Source organism: Benincasa hispida, chromosome 2 (assembly GCF_027475165.1).
Source record: "Benincasa hispida cultivar pf3 chromosome 2, pf3_genome.v1.1, whole genome shotgun sequence".
In the NCBI taxonomy this organism is placed as follows: Eukaryota; Viridiplantae; Streptophyta; class Magnoliopsida; order Cucurbitales; family Cucurbitaceae; genus Benincasa; species Benincasa hispida.
Window position 1 is genome coordinate 2,245,674 of NC_143479.1, and position 14,383 is coordinate 2,260,056.

The window sequence follows — 14,383 nt, forward strand, 5'->3', positions numbered from 1 at the left end:
ATTATTGAGAATCAGATTAATTTTGGTTCAATTTGAATTATTGAAATTAATTAAGAGAATTAATTATATATGATATAATTAATTTAAATTAATTATGTGTGATATAATTGGAATGATGTATTTGATATATTATAATATAAAGTTTATTTGAGAGAAAATAAATATTTGAATATAATTCAAATTTTAATTATATGAATTGGGTTCATATAAATATTATAGGTTAAATTTAATATGAATTTGATTCATATTAAATTCCATAAATTTAATGAGAGAATTTCAAACCATAGGTTATATTTTATTTGATATAATATACGCTATAAGTTTTATGTTATATTCGACATAACATATAGTATAACGTATATAATATGATAAGTGAGTTACTATTAATTTATATTATATTAATTAAATTCAGAATTAATTTTTATTTAAATTTAATTAAAGGCATGATTTGAATGACTCCCTCCCATGATTTTCTCATGTTTGATCGTGAGATGGAAAGTTAAGATCTTCTTCTTGACTTTAATATACTAAAAAAAAATCCTCCGAACATTCATCTCTCTAAAAAATAATCTCTCCTTCCCTAAATTATCTATAAAAAAACCCCACACACTCTTGTGGTGAGGTCTCATTGTTGGGGGTCTCTAAGAGTTCGTGATCGATCGAAAGGAATTCGTGAAGATTTTGTGTCTTCAAAGGGATTTGTGAAGATTTTGTCTTCAAAGCTTAGTATAGCAAATCTTAAATTCTTCTCTAACCTTTTCAAGAAGGTAAAATTAAATTTTCTCCTTTAGAATGCATAACTAGGTTTTTGCAATTTTAATTTTTGTGAAAACAGAAAATTGAGATCGATCACTACTTCAGCATCAGACCTCACAGCCATCTACACATAAATGTGTGTTTGGTTAGGCAAAGAAACAATAGAGTCCATAACAGGGTTAAGAGAAATAAACCGTTTGTTAAAACAAATATGTGCCGTTGTCGCCATTCAATGATCCAAAAATTTGAATTGAAAGTAGATAACGTAAGAGTAGCACTTGGAACATGATCAGTAGATGGCTTGGATGATTCAGCCTTATTAGATTGTGCAGCTTCATCTTTTGCCTTATTAAGATGAAGTTGAAACATATGGAGAAGACCCTGGCATTTGCCATTGGTAACAGAAGATAAAGAATCCACTGAGGACTCTGTTCTCTGAGCATCAGCAGTTGTTTGTTTGTTTGTTTTTTCTTTTTATTTTGCTTCAAATTTTTTTTAAAAAAAGCCTTTCCTCGTAGCTGTTGAACTGCTACTTTCTATTATTAATGGTAAAAAGAGTAAATCTTGTCCACATTTGGTAAAATAATTAATGCCAATAAGAATGTGTACTCTTATTTTTAGCAGATCTACATTTTTTTAACTACATGTATTTTAAAAGTTGCAATTAATTAGTTTGTTATGAATCACACTTCTCTTTTTAAAAGATATAACCAAACTGTAAGTTAATTATTAAAGTTAGATCATTATTGTTTGTAAAGTACTACCCACTTCGAAATTTATTAGCAAAGTAAAAGACAATTTTAGCCTTATGCAAACATCTCTTTGGCAATGACTCAATTCTCTCCAACCACAAAAAAAAATATTTTCAAGACGATTCTGCGAGAGTAAATGTGAAAAAATATATAAATAAAAAGTAATACAATAAAAACACGGAAGCAGAACTTGATTTTTTTCTAAAAAGATATTTTTGTTTTCAATCGAGTTGGGATGATTCTTTAAGTCAAAGAATGATCATTTTATTACTATAATATTCTATATAAACAACACCTATAGCATATTTCGATTTCAAGAGAAAGACTACTTATATACTTGAGATTGTGAAAAATTCTTTTAAACGTTTTTTTTTTTACTTCATTAATTGTGAAGGTAAGAGACTAACTATCGACTTTTAAAATGGTAATTATTTTTATCCATCGAGTTGCATTTAGATCGATTAAAAAAAAACACTTTGAACATAAACGTTTGTAACTTTTCTTTTTCCAGCTCAATCTATGAGGTTAGAGCATTCAAATCTTTTGACCTAATAAATAACAAATATATACTTAATTATATCATTGAAATCATCTCTCTCATTCAATGATTCGATTTCTCATCTCCACATTCTTAATAAGTTAAAAGTCACTTTTAATCCATGAAGTTATTTTGAAATAATAATTTAGTTCTTGAACTTTGATTGATAACGATTTAGTTCCTACATTTTCAAATTTGTTATAATTTAACCATTGACCATTAATATATAACAATTTAGTCTACATACTTATAAATTTGTAACAATTTAATCTTTATATTTTCAATTTTGTAAGAATTTAGTTCCTTCCATGAAAATCTCATCAAACTTTGTTGTCAATTTTGGTTATGTAATAACTTAGCATTTATGATATAAAAACAAACTTGACTCTTGATCAATTAATCAATCAATATGGGTAAAAATTTCATTAAATCTTAATAAGATGTTTAAGGATAGGGATTAAATTGTTACAAATTATAAATGTGTAAGATTAAATTGATATTTATTAATGTTCAAATATCGAGACCCTGTTTGGCAACCATTTTTGTTTTTGAAAATTAAACACTACTTTCACCTTCAAATTTCTTCATTTGTTATCTACTTTTATTGAACAGTTTAAAAAACAAGTCAAATTTTGAAAACTAAAAAGGTAGTTCTTAAAAACTTGTTTTTGTTTTTGAAATTTGGCTAAGAATTCAATCATTGTATTTAAGAAATATACAAATCATTGTAAGAAATGGTAAAGAAATAGACTTAATTTTTAAAAAATGAAATAATCACCAAAGGAGCCTAAATTATTATAAATTTGGAAGTATAGAACTAAACCATTAAAAACTAAAGTTTGATATCTGGGAGACAAAGTTTGGTATTGTGAACGCATTTGTTGATCAAATTGTAATATCCAAACCAAGTAGGTCTCTAGGCTCTAATGGCCTCAAAATAAAACAAAATTATAATAAAAAAAAAATAAATAAGGGAAAGATTGCAAAAACCGCCCCAAACAATATGGTGTAGTTATAATAATATCCTCTAAGGGTAAAAGTTTAGTTCTCAAATTTATATAAATGCTTAATTTAAACACTCAAATTGTACAAGTTTAAAGGTCCAATATTTATGATTTGGAAGCCAAATTTCTAGAGGTGCAAGGAAAAACGAAAATATTGCTTAAACAGACCAAAATTGCCCTATTGGTTCAACCTAAAACCGGTTGGTTAGGCAATATAAAATGTGAAAAGTATTGGTCGATTTCGGATTGTGAAAAAAAAAAAAAAGATGAAAAAACAAATTGCTCACTGAAATATATAATAAGCATCGGATACCATTTCAAAAGATCCTTTCATTAAGTTGGTGTCTGAGGGTCAAATTTTTAATGCTTATGAAATTTAAAGTTAATATGTTTGTACTTAAGAAGTATATTTGGGGTGCATAGTTGCAAGATGAAGTTCATTGATAAATCCAAAGTTATGGTATTCAATGTCAGACTTACGAAGCCAGTGGGTTAAACATCCTCTAAAAGTATAATTAGAATTACCATCGTGAATTTTTACAATTTTAAAAAAAATATATAAATAAAAAGAGGAAGAAGTAGGCCTATCACTCCTCTCTCTTTCTGTCACTATCAAAGAGGTGGACGTGATCCTTGAATATTTTGTGCGGTGAAGGTTTGGGGTCAAAAACTTGAAGTGGAGAATAGACCACGTATAGCGATAGCCATACACATTTCAGCTTCAGCAGCTTCAGCCTCCCTCCTGACTGACCTGTAAATTTACAAAACCGTGGCTGACACAGAATGCTGATTAGAGACAGAAAACAGAAAGCTCATTTTCATCAACATTATTATGTAATCAGATTGCATATGTTTATACAGCATTTGGAATAACAAAATCCACTTGCCAAGAGATCGACTTTCAGGCCTTTTCTTGCTTGGAAATTGCTTGTAGCTTTGGTTTCTGTTTCATCTGAAAGATTATTCATGTATATTATGATGAGGCAATTAAAACCTTAACCTAAACCTTGACCCCTTCCCCAGGCCGCCTCCACTGATCATGACATCAGTACTTTACTAGAATGGGTTTTTTCAGACTTCAGAGAGAGCTTCTTTAGTTACAAAAATTACTGTTCAATATGTGTTTTTCTTTTAAGATTCTCACTACCTACTCTATGATTGATGATGTCTGGCCAAAAAGTCTCTCTCTCTTTTTCTCTGTCTAAATTTTCTGCAAGTATGATTATTGATGGGGTATGAAGATGACAAAGAACATGTCACTTCAACTCCCAAAAAGTGGTCCTCTCTTAATTGATAGTTTCACCACTCACCTCCATCCCTTGCCCTACACCACATTCCACTCTTCTCTCTCCTTTTTATCTTTTGCCCCAAACCAGACTCTTGCCCCCAGAAAACTAAAACAATTCAGTAATGATTTAATCCATTATTCCCCAACCATTTCCAGTTTCGAATAACATCACTGGGCAAGGGCAACCATGTCAACTGGATCAGCTGCCTGGACCAACGAAGAAGATAAAGCATTTGAAAATGCTATAGCCACACATTGGGCTGAAGAATTGGAAGGGAGTAAGGGCTCAGAAGAGATGTGGGAAAAGATTGCTTCCATGGTTCCAAGCAAGAACATGGAAGACTTGAAGCAGCACTACCAAATGCTGGTGGAAGATGTCAGTGCTATTGAGGCAGGCCAAATTCCTATTCCTAACTATGCTTCTTCTGTTGGAGAAGAAACAATGAATGCTTCCACTAAGGAGAGGGATCATCATCTTCATCCTCATGGAGCTTCTGATAGTAATAAAAGACCCAATTCTGGTATTGGAAGTGGGTTTTCTGGGCTTTCCCACGACTCGTCTGCCCATGCCACAAAGGGCGGATCCAGGTCTGAACAAGAAAGAAGGAAAGGAATCCCATGGACAGAGGAAGAACACAGGTTTGTGTATTTTCAACAACTTCGAAAACTGGGTCATTTCATAGAGAGCTATACAATTTATCAATCAATTTAGATATTAAGAAAAGAAAAGACTTGTTCTTGTGTTCCGTGTGATGTGTGATATTGACATAGATTCATTATGCAGTACAGAATGAGAGAGATTCTTAACTATTGCTATTTTCAGGTTATTTCTACTGGGTCTAGACAAGTTTGGGAAAGGGGATTGGAGAAGCATTTCAAGAAACTTTGTTATATCCAGGACACCGACACAAGTTGCCAGTCATGCACAGAAGTATTTCATACGATTGAACTCAATGAACAGAGATAGAAGAAGATCAAGTATTCATGACATAACCTCAGTTAATAATGGCAGTGGTGGCGATGTCATGTCCCATCAAGCTCCAATCACTGGCCACCAAACAAATGGCACGAACCAGAGTAATCCGCCGGCTTTGGGGCCACCAGGGAAGCACCGGCCTCAGCAGCATCTACCAGGAATAGGCATGTATGGGGCACCTGTTGGCCATCCAGTGGCAGCTCCTCCAGGGCACATGGCATCGGCAGTTGGCACTCCGGTGATGCTTCCTCATGGAATCCATCCCCATCCTCCTTATGTTATGCCAGTTGCTTATCCAATGGCACCTCCACCAATGCACCAATGACAATTACTTTTTTCCTTCTTTCCTTTCTCTAGGCAGATTTTTGGATTCATAAATCAAAATAAGAAGTTTGAGGCATAACAAAGAAGAGCAAAGGATAAAGTTCATTTTCAACTTTTCTATTCACCCGTGATTCATCTAATCATGTTGTGACGAGAATATACCACCAATAGAGAGAGATCTGAAAAGTTGACCTTTTTCAACCTTTCAAGGACGAGTTATGAATATGGAATCCAATTTCACCAATGTTTTGATAATATAACTAACTTCAATGAAATGCGAGCATTGGTCAAGAGCTCCAAGGATGCATTAATTTTTCAAAAAAACATTTCTGAATTTGACGCCACGGTGGGCATTCACCATCAAATACAAACACAAAATAAGATCGCAAAACTAACTACACAAACACAATTTCTCAACTATATTTGTTATAACTCAGTCAATTCACAATTTAAGATATCCGCTGCCTATACTTTCCAAACTTCCGAGAGACTGCAGCATCAGATAGTGTATTCTACGCCTGCAAAACCACTTATTTATCAATAACCATTTTATTTTCTGTTTTTTAAAATTAGGCTTATAGTGTCTACTTTTAAAACAGGCCTTAAATATTTCAGAAACCACTTCAATGAAAATGAATATACATCTAAACATTATATACTCACCTCCAATTTGTCCTTGGAGCCTCCAATACCCAGCAAAAAGGGACAATATTCGGAGAAGGAAACCAAAAACACAGCTCCCTGAAACAATTAGAACATAAAGAAATGATTGTTAGAAGTCCACGACATGCTATGTGCATAACTTTAACCACGGAAATCATATTACTTAACTGCTTTAAGATTTGTGGATGCCACACATGAAGGTTCATTATTGGACTTAGGTGCCAAGGGATTGTATTTTCAACAACAATCAGAAAACTGGGTCATTTCATGAAGTCCCATAATTTAACCTGCACAAGATTTGAGTCAATGACACAAATATCTTTCTTTAAATAATCTAAAAAGCATTTCAGCAATAATATAAAGGGACTATAAATTACCATTTTGTCAGTAGATCCAGTTGCAAGTAGCTGGAGAAGTGTACAGACAAACAGAAGTTAGAAATCAAGGGAGAGGAGAGGAAGGGGGGAGTTGAGCAAGAAACAGAATAAAAGAACAGCAAGTACATTAGGTGCCAAGGGATTGTAAGAAACAGAGACACAGATTTCTGATGCGCATGGAGAGTAAAACTTGCTTTTGATTCAGAGCTAGTCTCTGTGGTGGCATTCCAGATGTCAAAACCTTTCACTCTGCCATCCTCTAGGCTCACCTGAACAATATTGAGCGCATTGCGAAGCCAGGAAAAAGAATGTTCAAAACTAGATCTGTGCAAGAAGCAGGAATACACACCACAAACATGTGCTCCGTATGTGGATCCCATGCCAAGCTCTCCACATCTGCTGTAACTAGCCACTTTTAACCTGAATGGGAAGGGTTTCTTGCATCTTTCTTAATTACATAAAAACATAAAACCAGAAAATTCAAGCTATGATGAGAAATCATGTGAAGATTAACTGAGAGAGAGAGAGAGAGAGGGGTGGAGTATTATAATCCCACAAGAAAGTGCAAAAACCTCAGTAGAAAATATCTCTTATTACCAAAAATACTGAATAATCAAAAGATTGTTACGAATGATAATCCATGCTACAGCTTGAACCTGGAAAGTAAAATATAATCAACAAAACATCATATTTGGCACCAAGTTGAAAAGTCACAGATGTTAGTTTATATTTGTAACGCATATAGCTAGGAGTCCCTCTGTATTGCTTGAATGCTTTTCACAAGCTAAAAGACCCTCATGATGAAACTCTTCGAAGTTAACATTTTTTTTTAAAATGAAAATAACGACTTTCATTGAGAAAGAATGAAACAATATAAAGGCATACAAAAAAAACCACCTCACAAAAAAGGGAGGACTCCAACTATGAGAAATCACACCTACAGAATAATTATAAAAGGTCTTCAAAATCGAAGCCCAAAGGGAAACATGAAACAAACAAGGGACCAAAGCTCAATATGTTCTCTCTCAATACCCCTAAACACCCTACAATTCCGCTTGCCCTCACAAAACCCATAAAACCGCACACCCTCCAGCAAGTCAAAGAAATTGGCATCTTCCGAGTTAATATTGATATAGTGAAAGAATACAAGACAAAAGAAGAGGATAGAACTTTTATGGGAACAATTTCGAGGGGAAATCACAAAGACCTCCAAGCTTTTGAGAGGCTTTACCTTCAATTTGCTCAAGATTTGCTTATCTCACTCGACTCCCTTGTTCACTCCCGCACTAACGGCTCTACAAACACAAAATATCCTCTACCCTCTAACTTCCCTAATGCGCCACAACCCCTCCACACCCACCCATCAACCCCCACACAATTTACTTTCTTCCTTCTAGCGCATTGGGGTTGAACGGTAAGGCTGCTTTATTGATTAAAAAATGTGCTTATCCTAGATGCGAAAATCCATGCATTTAGAGTTTTTTATTTTCCTTTTTTTTTTTGTCCATATTCCCACTTCAGACGTTCTCTCCTAGCATTCTCTGCTATTCCTCCACCATTCTTCTACTTCTCCCCCATACTTTCCATCAAGTAAAAAGAAAAATTGAACCTTTGTCCATCTTAAAGTATCATATGTCATACACATCTAAATTTATTTATTTATTTAAAGTTATCTTTTAGTCTCCAAGTGTGCACTTGGTCTGTGTACCGAGTTTCAAGCATAGGTTTGAAAGGTCCCTGACACTTTTTGGAGTATTTTTTTTTTTTTAATTTTAAATAATGACCACATTTTAAATTAAAAAATATAAATCTAAAAAACTTATCTCTAATCTCTCTTGACTCTTCCCATCTTAAATTTTAAAAAAATTATCTAAAGAATATACACACACCAATATAACCTAATTATAAATATTTGAATTAACTTCATCTTTTTTTGAAAAAAAAAAAACTTTGAACTAAAGAAACAATTAAAATTAGATTTCAATCTAAATTGACTTTTTATTCATAACATATCTTAACCAACTTTGTTACTTGATTCACATTTAAATAATAATACAAATTGTTAAATCACCCATGGGTTATCACAAATTTAATTATATTAACATATTAACACTCCCCTTAGTTGTAGGCTTGAAAATTTGTAGAAGACCTAACAAGTGGAAATCAATATTAATGGGAAAGGATATGACATTACAGGAGTTTGAACACAGGACCTCCTACTCTGATACCATGTAAAGCTCCAATTTACTCAAAAGCTAAAGACAATAGGTTAGAGTAAATTTTATTATATCAACACTTTACTATATTTAAAAAATGATGAACTGTTTGCCTAAGTCAGTTTATAGCTCAGACGGGAACAAGCAAAGGTCTATTGCAAAGCCTTACGATGTATTCATAAACCATAGAGGCAAGGACACGAAGAAGACAATGGCAGGATATGTATGACAGTCTTGCGGCCATTTCTAGATTACTGGAATTTGATGGAGGAAGATCAAAGAAGAATGAGGCAAATTAATATCATTGACCTAATCATTACACGAGGTGTAAAGGCTTTAAGTCCTCTGGCCCAAATAAAACGTAAGTTAAGTTAGAGTTTACCTCCTCTAGGCATAGGCCTAAGAGCCTTTAAAACACTAGGTAAGCCACCTATCCTAATAACTTTAATTTCATCTATTAGGCTTAATAAAAACCATAAAAGATAATTGAACAGAAAAAAAGATGTATTTTAACAAGAACAAAGATGCATGTGCACTGCGTCGTACAAAATGAGCTTATGAGTATATACAAGGCAGCATTTGTTGTTCATGTAAGCTTCGGATACAGAAAACATAAGCTAAGGTGAATACTGGAAATCAATTTGGACCACACACCTTTGGATAGAGAACAATTTAAGGAACCAATTTAGACCTTCAGTACAATTACATGAACCGACTTTTAGACTACTAAAATATCAATGCAACAGAGATTCTTACCTTGTCTGTTTGATGCTGCATAGTTACATCACATTGTGCAGTAGATATGTCCCAAATCTTGACTTGCTTACCAGCACTTGCACTAGCTAGTATATTCATGTTTGTTATAGGGAAAATTAACAGTGGATCATAAAAAAAGGAGAAATAATTCCCTTCTTCTTCTCAACAATTCCACCTAACTCCACACATGGTAGCAGCTCGTCAATCTAGACAAACATAAAAAAGGAGAAATTATTACAACGTGTTTGTTACAAGATGTAGGGTATGTTTGAAATACATTTTCAAGTGTTTAATTTAAAAAATAAGTCATTTTGAAAGAAATTGAAGCGTTTGGCAACCACTCAAAATGGTTGTTCAAGTGTATTAAAATCAAATAATTTTTTTGAAAAACACTTTTTTATCAAGTTAATCCAAACGGACTTGAAGTCACATATAATCCATATAAACCTACAATGTCAAGGTCTCATAACTCGATGGAAGGTTCCATTGAACCAACCGAAATAAAGTTCCCTGACGCCAAGTGGACGAAATAGTCAATAGAAGTGGTAAAATTAAGGTTGTTGCTGGGGGCAATAATTCAAAAAGCCTGCTAAATGAATAATTTTATTCAAGTTCTAAATTAACCCACAAGAATATATATATACACACACGTATATAAGGATAAGAAACAATTTCGATTGAATGAAATGATCCAAAGTGGTACAATTTGTCTGATCAAGTGCGTTGATTTAGAATATTTTAATGTGAGAGAAAAAAGAAAGAAAGAAAGAATACAAGATTTAATATATATAAGAAAAAAAAAGGAAAGCTCACAAAAAGCCCACGAGTGTTCATCATGTAGACTGTAAGCAGAATAACGGTGGAGAGTTGGTAGGAAGATTTATTGGTGGGAGGAACTTCCAGGACTGGAAGAGGCTTGCAAGCCCCTTTAGGAACCCACGAAACCACTGATATCATTTCTTTTAAAGGTAAGAGTTGGTAGGAAGGTTTTAGGGGGGGAAGTAAACTGAAGTGACGGAGTTCACAACAATGGCTGCCTAACCAGAGAACAAAGAAAAAGAAAGGAAAGAGAGGAGAGTGGCAGTGGCGGTGGCGGGTAGGGTGAACCGCTGAGTTGAAACGGTGTGTAATGATTGGGAACTTCTGGGAAGCGTAAATTTGGAATATCAAAATGTGAGCCCTACTTTTCCATTTTCAACTTGGCATTTCCTTCTAACATACATGGTGGCAAATCGAATCTCATCATTCAAAATAGATCCAACGAATTTGTGTAGTTATGATCCTTTTCATTTTCAAGTTGGTAGTACATGTTTTATAAAACATTAACTATATTCTTAGTTAATATTATAATATCGACATGTCGATATTTTCATCTATATTTTTATTTGATATTGATATGAGAAGTGAATAATATTTTCATTATAATGCATCATTTATGAAGATTCATAGAACTTACCAAATAATAATGAAATATAACTAATGTAAATATTTATAAATAAGGAGCAGGTTAACTGGTTTAAAAATCGTTCTTCTAAACAAATTGAAAAATCGTAAAAAAAATTTTGCTAAAAATTGTAAAATATTTAATTACTAATTTTTTTTACAATTAAAAAAAATCAATCACTAACAGTTCTTCTAAAAAAATTGTTAAAAATCTTTAAATATTTTTTTTGCTAAAAATTGTAAAATATTTAATTACTAATTTGAATATATTTTTTTGAGCATTTTGTTTTTGCAATTTTAAAAAAATAATGAGAACTCAATATTTCTATGAACATATGTTCTTTGGTTTTATTTATTATTATTTTTTTATATATAGATTGTCTTGATTTGAATTATCAGGGTTTAATTTTAAAATTCATATCATTAGTCACCTCTCATTTGCAGGTGAATCCAGATCTTTTAGATCTTTCTCCTCTCTTGATTAAAAGTGTGCATTTGTCTTTTTACTCATTTCTTAATCTTTAAATTAGGAATAAGAATGAATGTACACATAATTAAAATAACAATATAGTTTTCGATATATTTACAGTTTATAGAATACCTAAATGTAAATATAGATAGCAACCACCACCTTATTCTTTCCGATAGTTAAAATTGAGCTGCAAAAATTATGTTGTTTGTGTTTTTACAACTGATTTGACTCATTAATTTATGTCCTTCATTTCAAGAAAAAACTGAATGAGAATACTTTTTGAAATAATCTCAAAGCTCAAGGACTAAAATGAAATCTTCTAAGTTCAGTTGGTTAAAAAAAATCAAAATTTTGACCTACCCAGTATTTTGTGAAATTTAATCAATTTTTTATACCTAGACTTTCAAATATTTTATAAAATTTGCATCCATACCTATTTCAGTCATCATTAATAAAATAATAATGATAATTATTATTTAAAAAGAAGAAAAAAAAACCTGAAACTTGAACCTTGTTTTTTTATTACCTACACCTAAAAAGTGAAATTTCTAATACATGATACAAATACAAACATACACTACGTTAATCTAGACTTATTGCAGTATAGCTAATAGGAGTCACAATAGCGAAAAGTTCCGTGAAATTCTTTGTTGGCCCAATTCTTCCATTCCAGAGCCCAGAGGAAAGTCCATGTGGCGAGGAATCGCTTATAGCATCGTTTGTTGTCCCGTTGCTTTAGCCTAGGAGCCAACCTAGTTATTACAATATCCCAAGGTAGGGGTAGCTAACTGTGTAGATAGAGACTCTTTCCTTTTGCGGGCATAAAAGACTTTGAGTTGAGATGCTACTACTTAGATCAGATGGTTAGCTTAGTAGATTCTTGTGGCTAACTATCCCTAGAACTACTAAACGCTACGAAACCTATAAAACTGCTTTACTAACCAGTGACTCTACTAGATAGATAGAGGAGAAAGAAGTCACTGTCCACCTTTACAAATCCAAACTTAACAAAAACTATTGGCCAACCACATTTAAAGCAACAAATTTTGTTCTGACTTCTGCGTGTAAGATGACTAATTGAAAGAAACACAGTGAAGTTCTCAATGAAACTCTACTGATGCACCTAACCCACTTGAACACAGGAGACGAAAGTGGATCCGTTATAGTGTCTAGATCTCTGCTTCTCAAACAAAAATTAAACAAGAAGTAGAAAAACAATCTTAAACATTGATTAAGATGTTGAAGAACAAATAAGGACCATAGGAACCACAGCAGCTTTGCTTTGGCAACCGATCACTCAAGAAGCAGGGAAGAACAGATTTAACCACTTAAACCAAACACACTAAGCAAGAAAGAATTTCATGATTTATCAACTGTCAAACCTGTTGTCATAAACCAAGATAAAGCCCATCACATACATGACCATGGTCTGTTAAGTCCATCAGCTAACTAGGCTTTAAAGAAAGAGCTTCCAACCAGGTAAGATGCTAGCTAAAGAATAATTACAAAAAGTATTCAAAATTGAAACCACACCAAGGACCAAACGTCACCACAATCCCTCTCCACACCTCTAAACACTTTGTTGTTCCTCTCCCCCCATATATCTCACAATAAAGCATACATCCTAGCAAACCATAAAGTCGTCTACCAGACATCTCTCTGGCAAGCTAACACTCGTGATCAAATTCATGAAAGAAACAATTTCACACGGACCTCGCAAACTAACAACTCCAAAGAAGGTGATCCACATTTTCCTCCGCCTTCCGACAAAAAAATACAGCTAAAAGGCCCCATAAAGCATAGACTTCTTTCTCAAAAACCTACCCGTGGGTTCTAAAAGCCAATCATTTGATGTAGATTCAATAATATGCTCGCTACCTAATAACCACTATATATAATTTAAAGCACTTCTTTCTCTCCACATCCAATGGTGAAAAATTGTCAGCCATGTTGTGACAGCCAGACCTAATAAATTCTTCTAATCAAAGTGTTTCTTCAAGAATTGGAGTTCACATCAATGTACAAAATCAAAAATCATATAAGCACAAAAGACAGCAAGGTAAAGGGCTTGACATTAATCATATGGGAAGTCCAAAGGAATCAATCATAAACTAATCAGTAACCACATAACAAAACACATAGGCCGCTAATCAATGAAAAAATTTTAGACATGAGAAACAAAATTTCAACCCAATTCTCTTCTTTTCAGCCTACACTACTTCATTTCCAAATCCAGTTCTATACTCCAGTGCCCTAATTGATATGGAATGTTTTAGGCAACAAGTTGGAGTGTTCTTATGCTGTCAATTTCTAAAGTCGATGCAGAAAACACTCGAACTTCAATCTTGGCTCTGTAAAATCAGAACATCCAACTAAGACAAATGTACGACACTCACACTATAGCGAGTCTTCAAGTTCTTTCATTTGCTCTTTCTTCTTCAGTTCGTTTTCGTATTGTTTTAACCTCTCTTTCATCTTCTCCTGCATCGGCCCCGAAAAGCAAATCAAAACAAAAATGCAAAGAAAAGAAATCCGCAATCATACCACACACAACCTTCAACTTTTTCTTTAGATCTCAAATTGAAGAGAAGTGGGCTTACCTTATAGCCCAGTTCAACGCGGTGCATTACATAGAAGCCAAGAACGCCGCCCACGATGGTGCCGGCGATGATCCGCATATAAGCCCATTTACGAGAACTGCCGATCATTTTCCCAAATTCACAGATCCCTTTCTTCTCAAATTGAACTGTAGAGACACGTGAGGTATGGGTATGGGTATGGATATGGTCATGGACCTCGTGATCCGCCAATCCGACTC

General features: G+C 33.5%; 3 protein-coding genes across 11 annotated transcripts; 1 reads left to right on the plus strand and 2 right to left on the minus strand.

The window, feature by feature from the left end:
- Nucleotides 1-3,486: 3,486 nt before the first annotated feature.
- On the minus strand, nucleotides 3,487-10,936 carry LOC120090782 (uncharacterized). 9 transcript variants are annotated; one of them, XR_016527549.1, is made up of 9 exons: nucleotides 10,464-10,894; nucleotides 9,651-9,856; nucleotides 7,276-7,334; nucleotides 7,028-7,126; nucleotides 6,805-6,947; nucleotides 6,679-6,708; nucleotides 6,470-6,588; nucleotides 6,302-6,379; nucleotides 5,904-6,156 (listed from the first exon to the last, which is right to left on the minus strand). XR_016527549.1 is itself a non-coding variant. In XM_090310623.1 (8 exons), exons 2-6 carry the CDS (start codon nucleotides 9,747-9,749, stop codon nucleotides 6,562-6,564), a joined length of 366 nt encoding a protein of 121 aa, XP_090166749.1. In that variant the 5' UTR covers nucleotides 9,750-9,856; nucleotides 10,464-10,894; the 3' UTR covers nucleotides 3,487-5,667; nucleotides 6,302-6,379; nucleotides 6,470-6,561. The 9 variants fall into 9 exon arrangements, 4 of the variants coding, with proteins under 4 accessions (XP_090166749.1, XP_038904435.1, XP_038904439.1 ...); XM_090310623.1 differs by lacking the exons at nucleotides 5,904-6,156; nucleotides 6,805-6,947 and adding an exon at nucleotides 3,487-5,667 and having other exon boundaries at nucleotides 6,948-7,098; XM_039048507.2 differs by lacking the exon at nucleotides 5,904-6,156 and adding an exon at nucleotides 3,487-5,667 and having other exon boundaries at nucleotides 6,805-7,098.
- LOC120090777 (Duplicated homeodomain-like superfamily protein) lies at nucleotides 4,526-5,762 on the plus strand. The gene is made up of 2 exons (XM_039048487.2): nucleotides 4,526-4,977; nucleotides 5,162-5,762. The coding sequence occupies exons 1-2, from the start codon at nucleotides 4,526-4,528 to the stop codon at nucleotides 5,637-5,639; spliced, it is 930 nt and encodes a 309-aa protein (XP_038904415.1). The 3' UTR covers nucleotides 5,640-5,762.
- Nucleotides 10,937-13,604: 2,668 nt separating the features above from the next.
- LOC120073547 (ATP-dependent helicase/nuclease subunit) lies at nucleotides 13,605-14,383 on the minus strand. Its single transcript, XM_039026381.2, has 2 exons — nucleotides 14,166-14,383; nucleotides 13,605-14,046 (listed from the first exon to the last, which is right to left on the minus strand). Exons 1-2 carry the CDS (start codon nucleotides 14,271-14,273, stop codon nucleotides 13,963-13,965), a joined length of 192 nt encoding a protein of 63 aa, XP_038882309.1. The 5' UTR covers nucleotides 14,274-14,383; the 3' UTR covers nucleotides 13,605-13,962.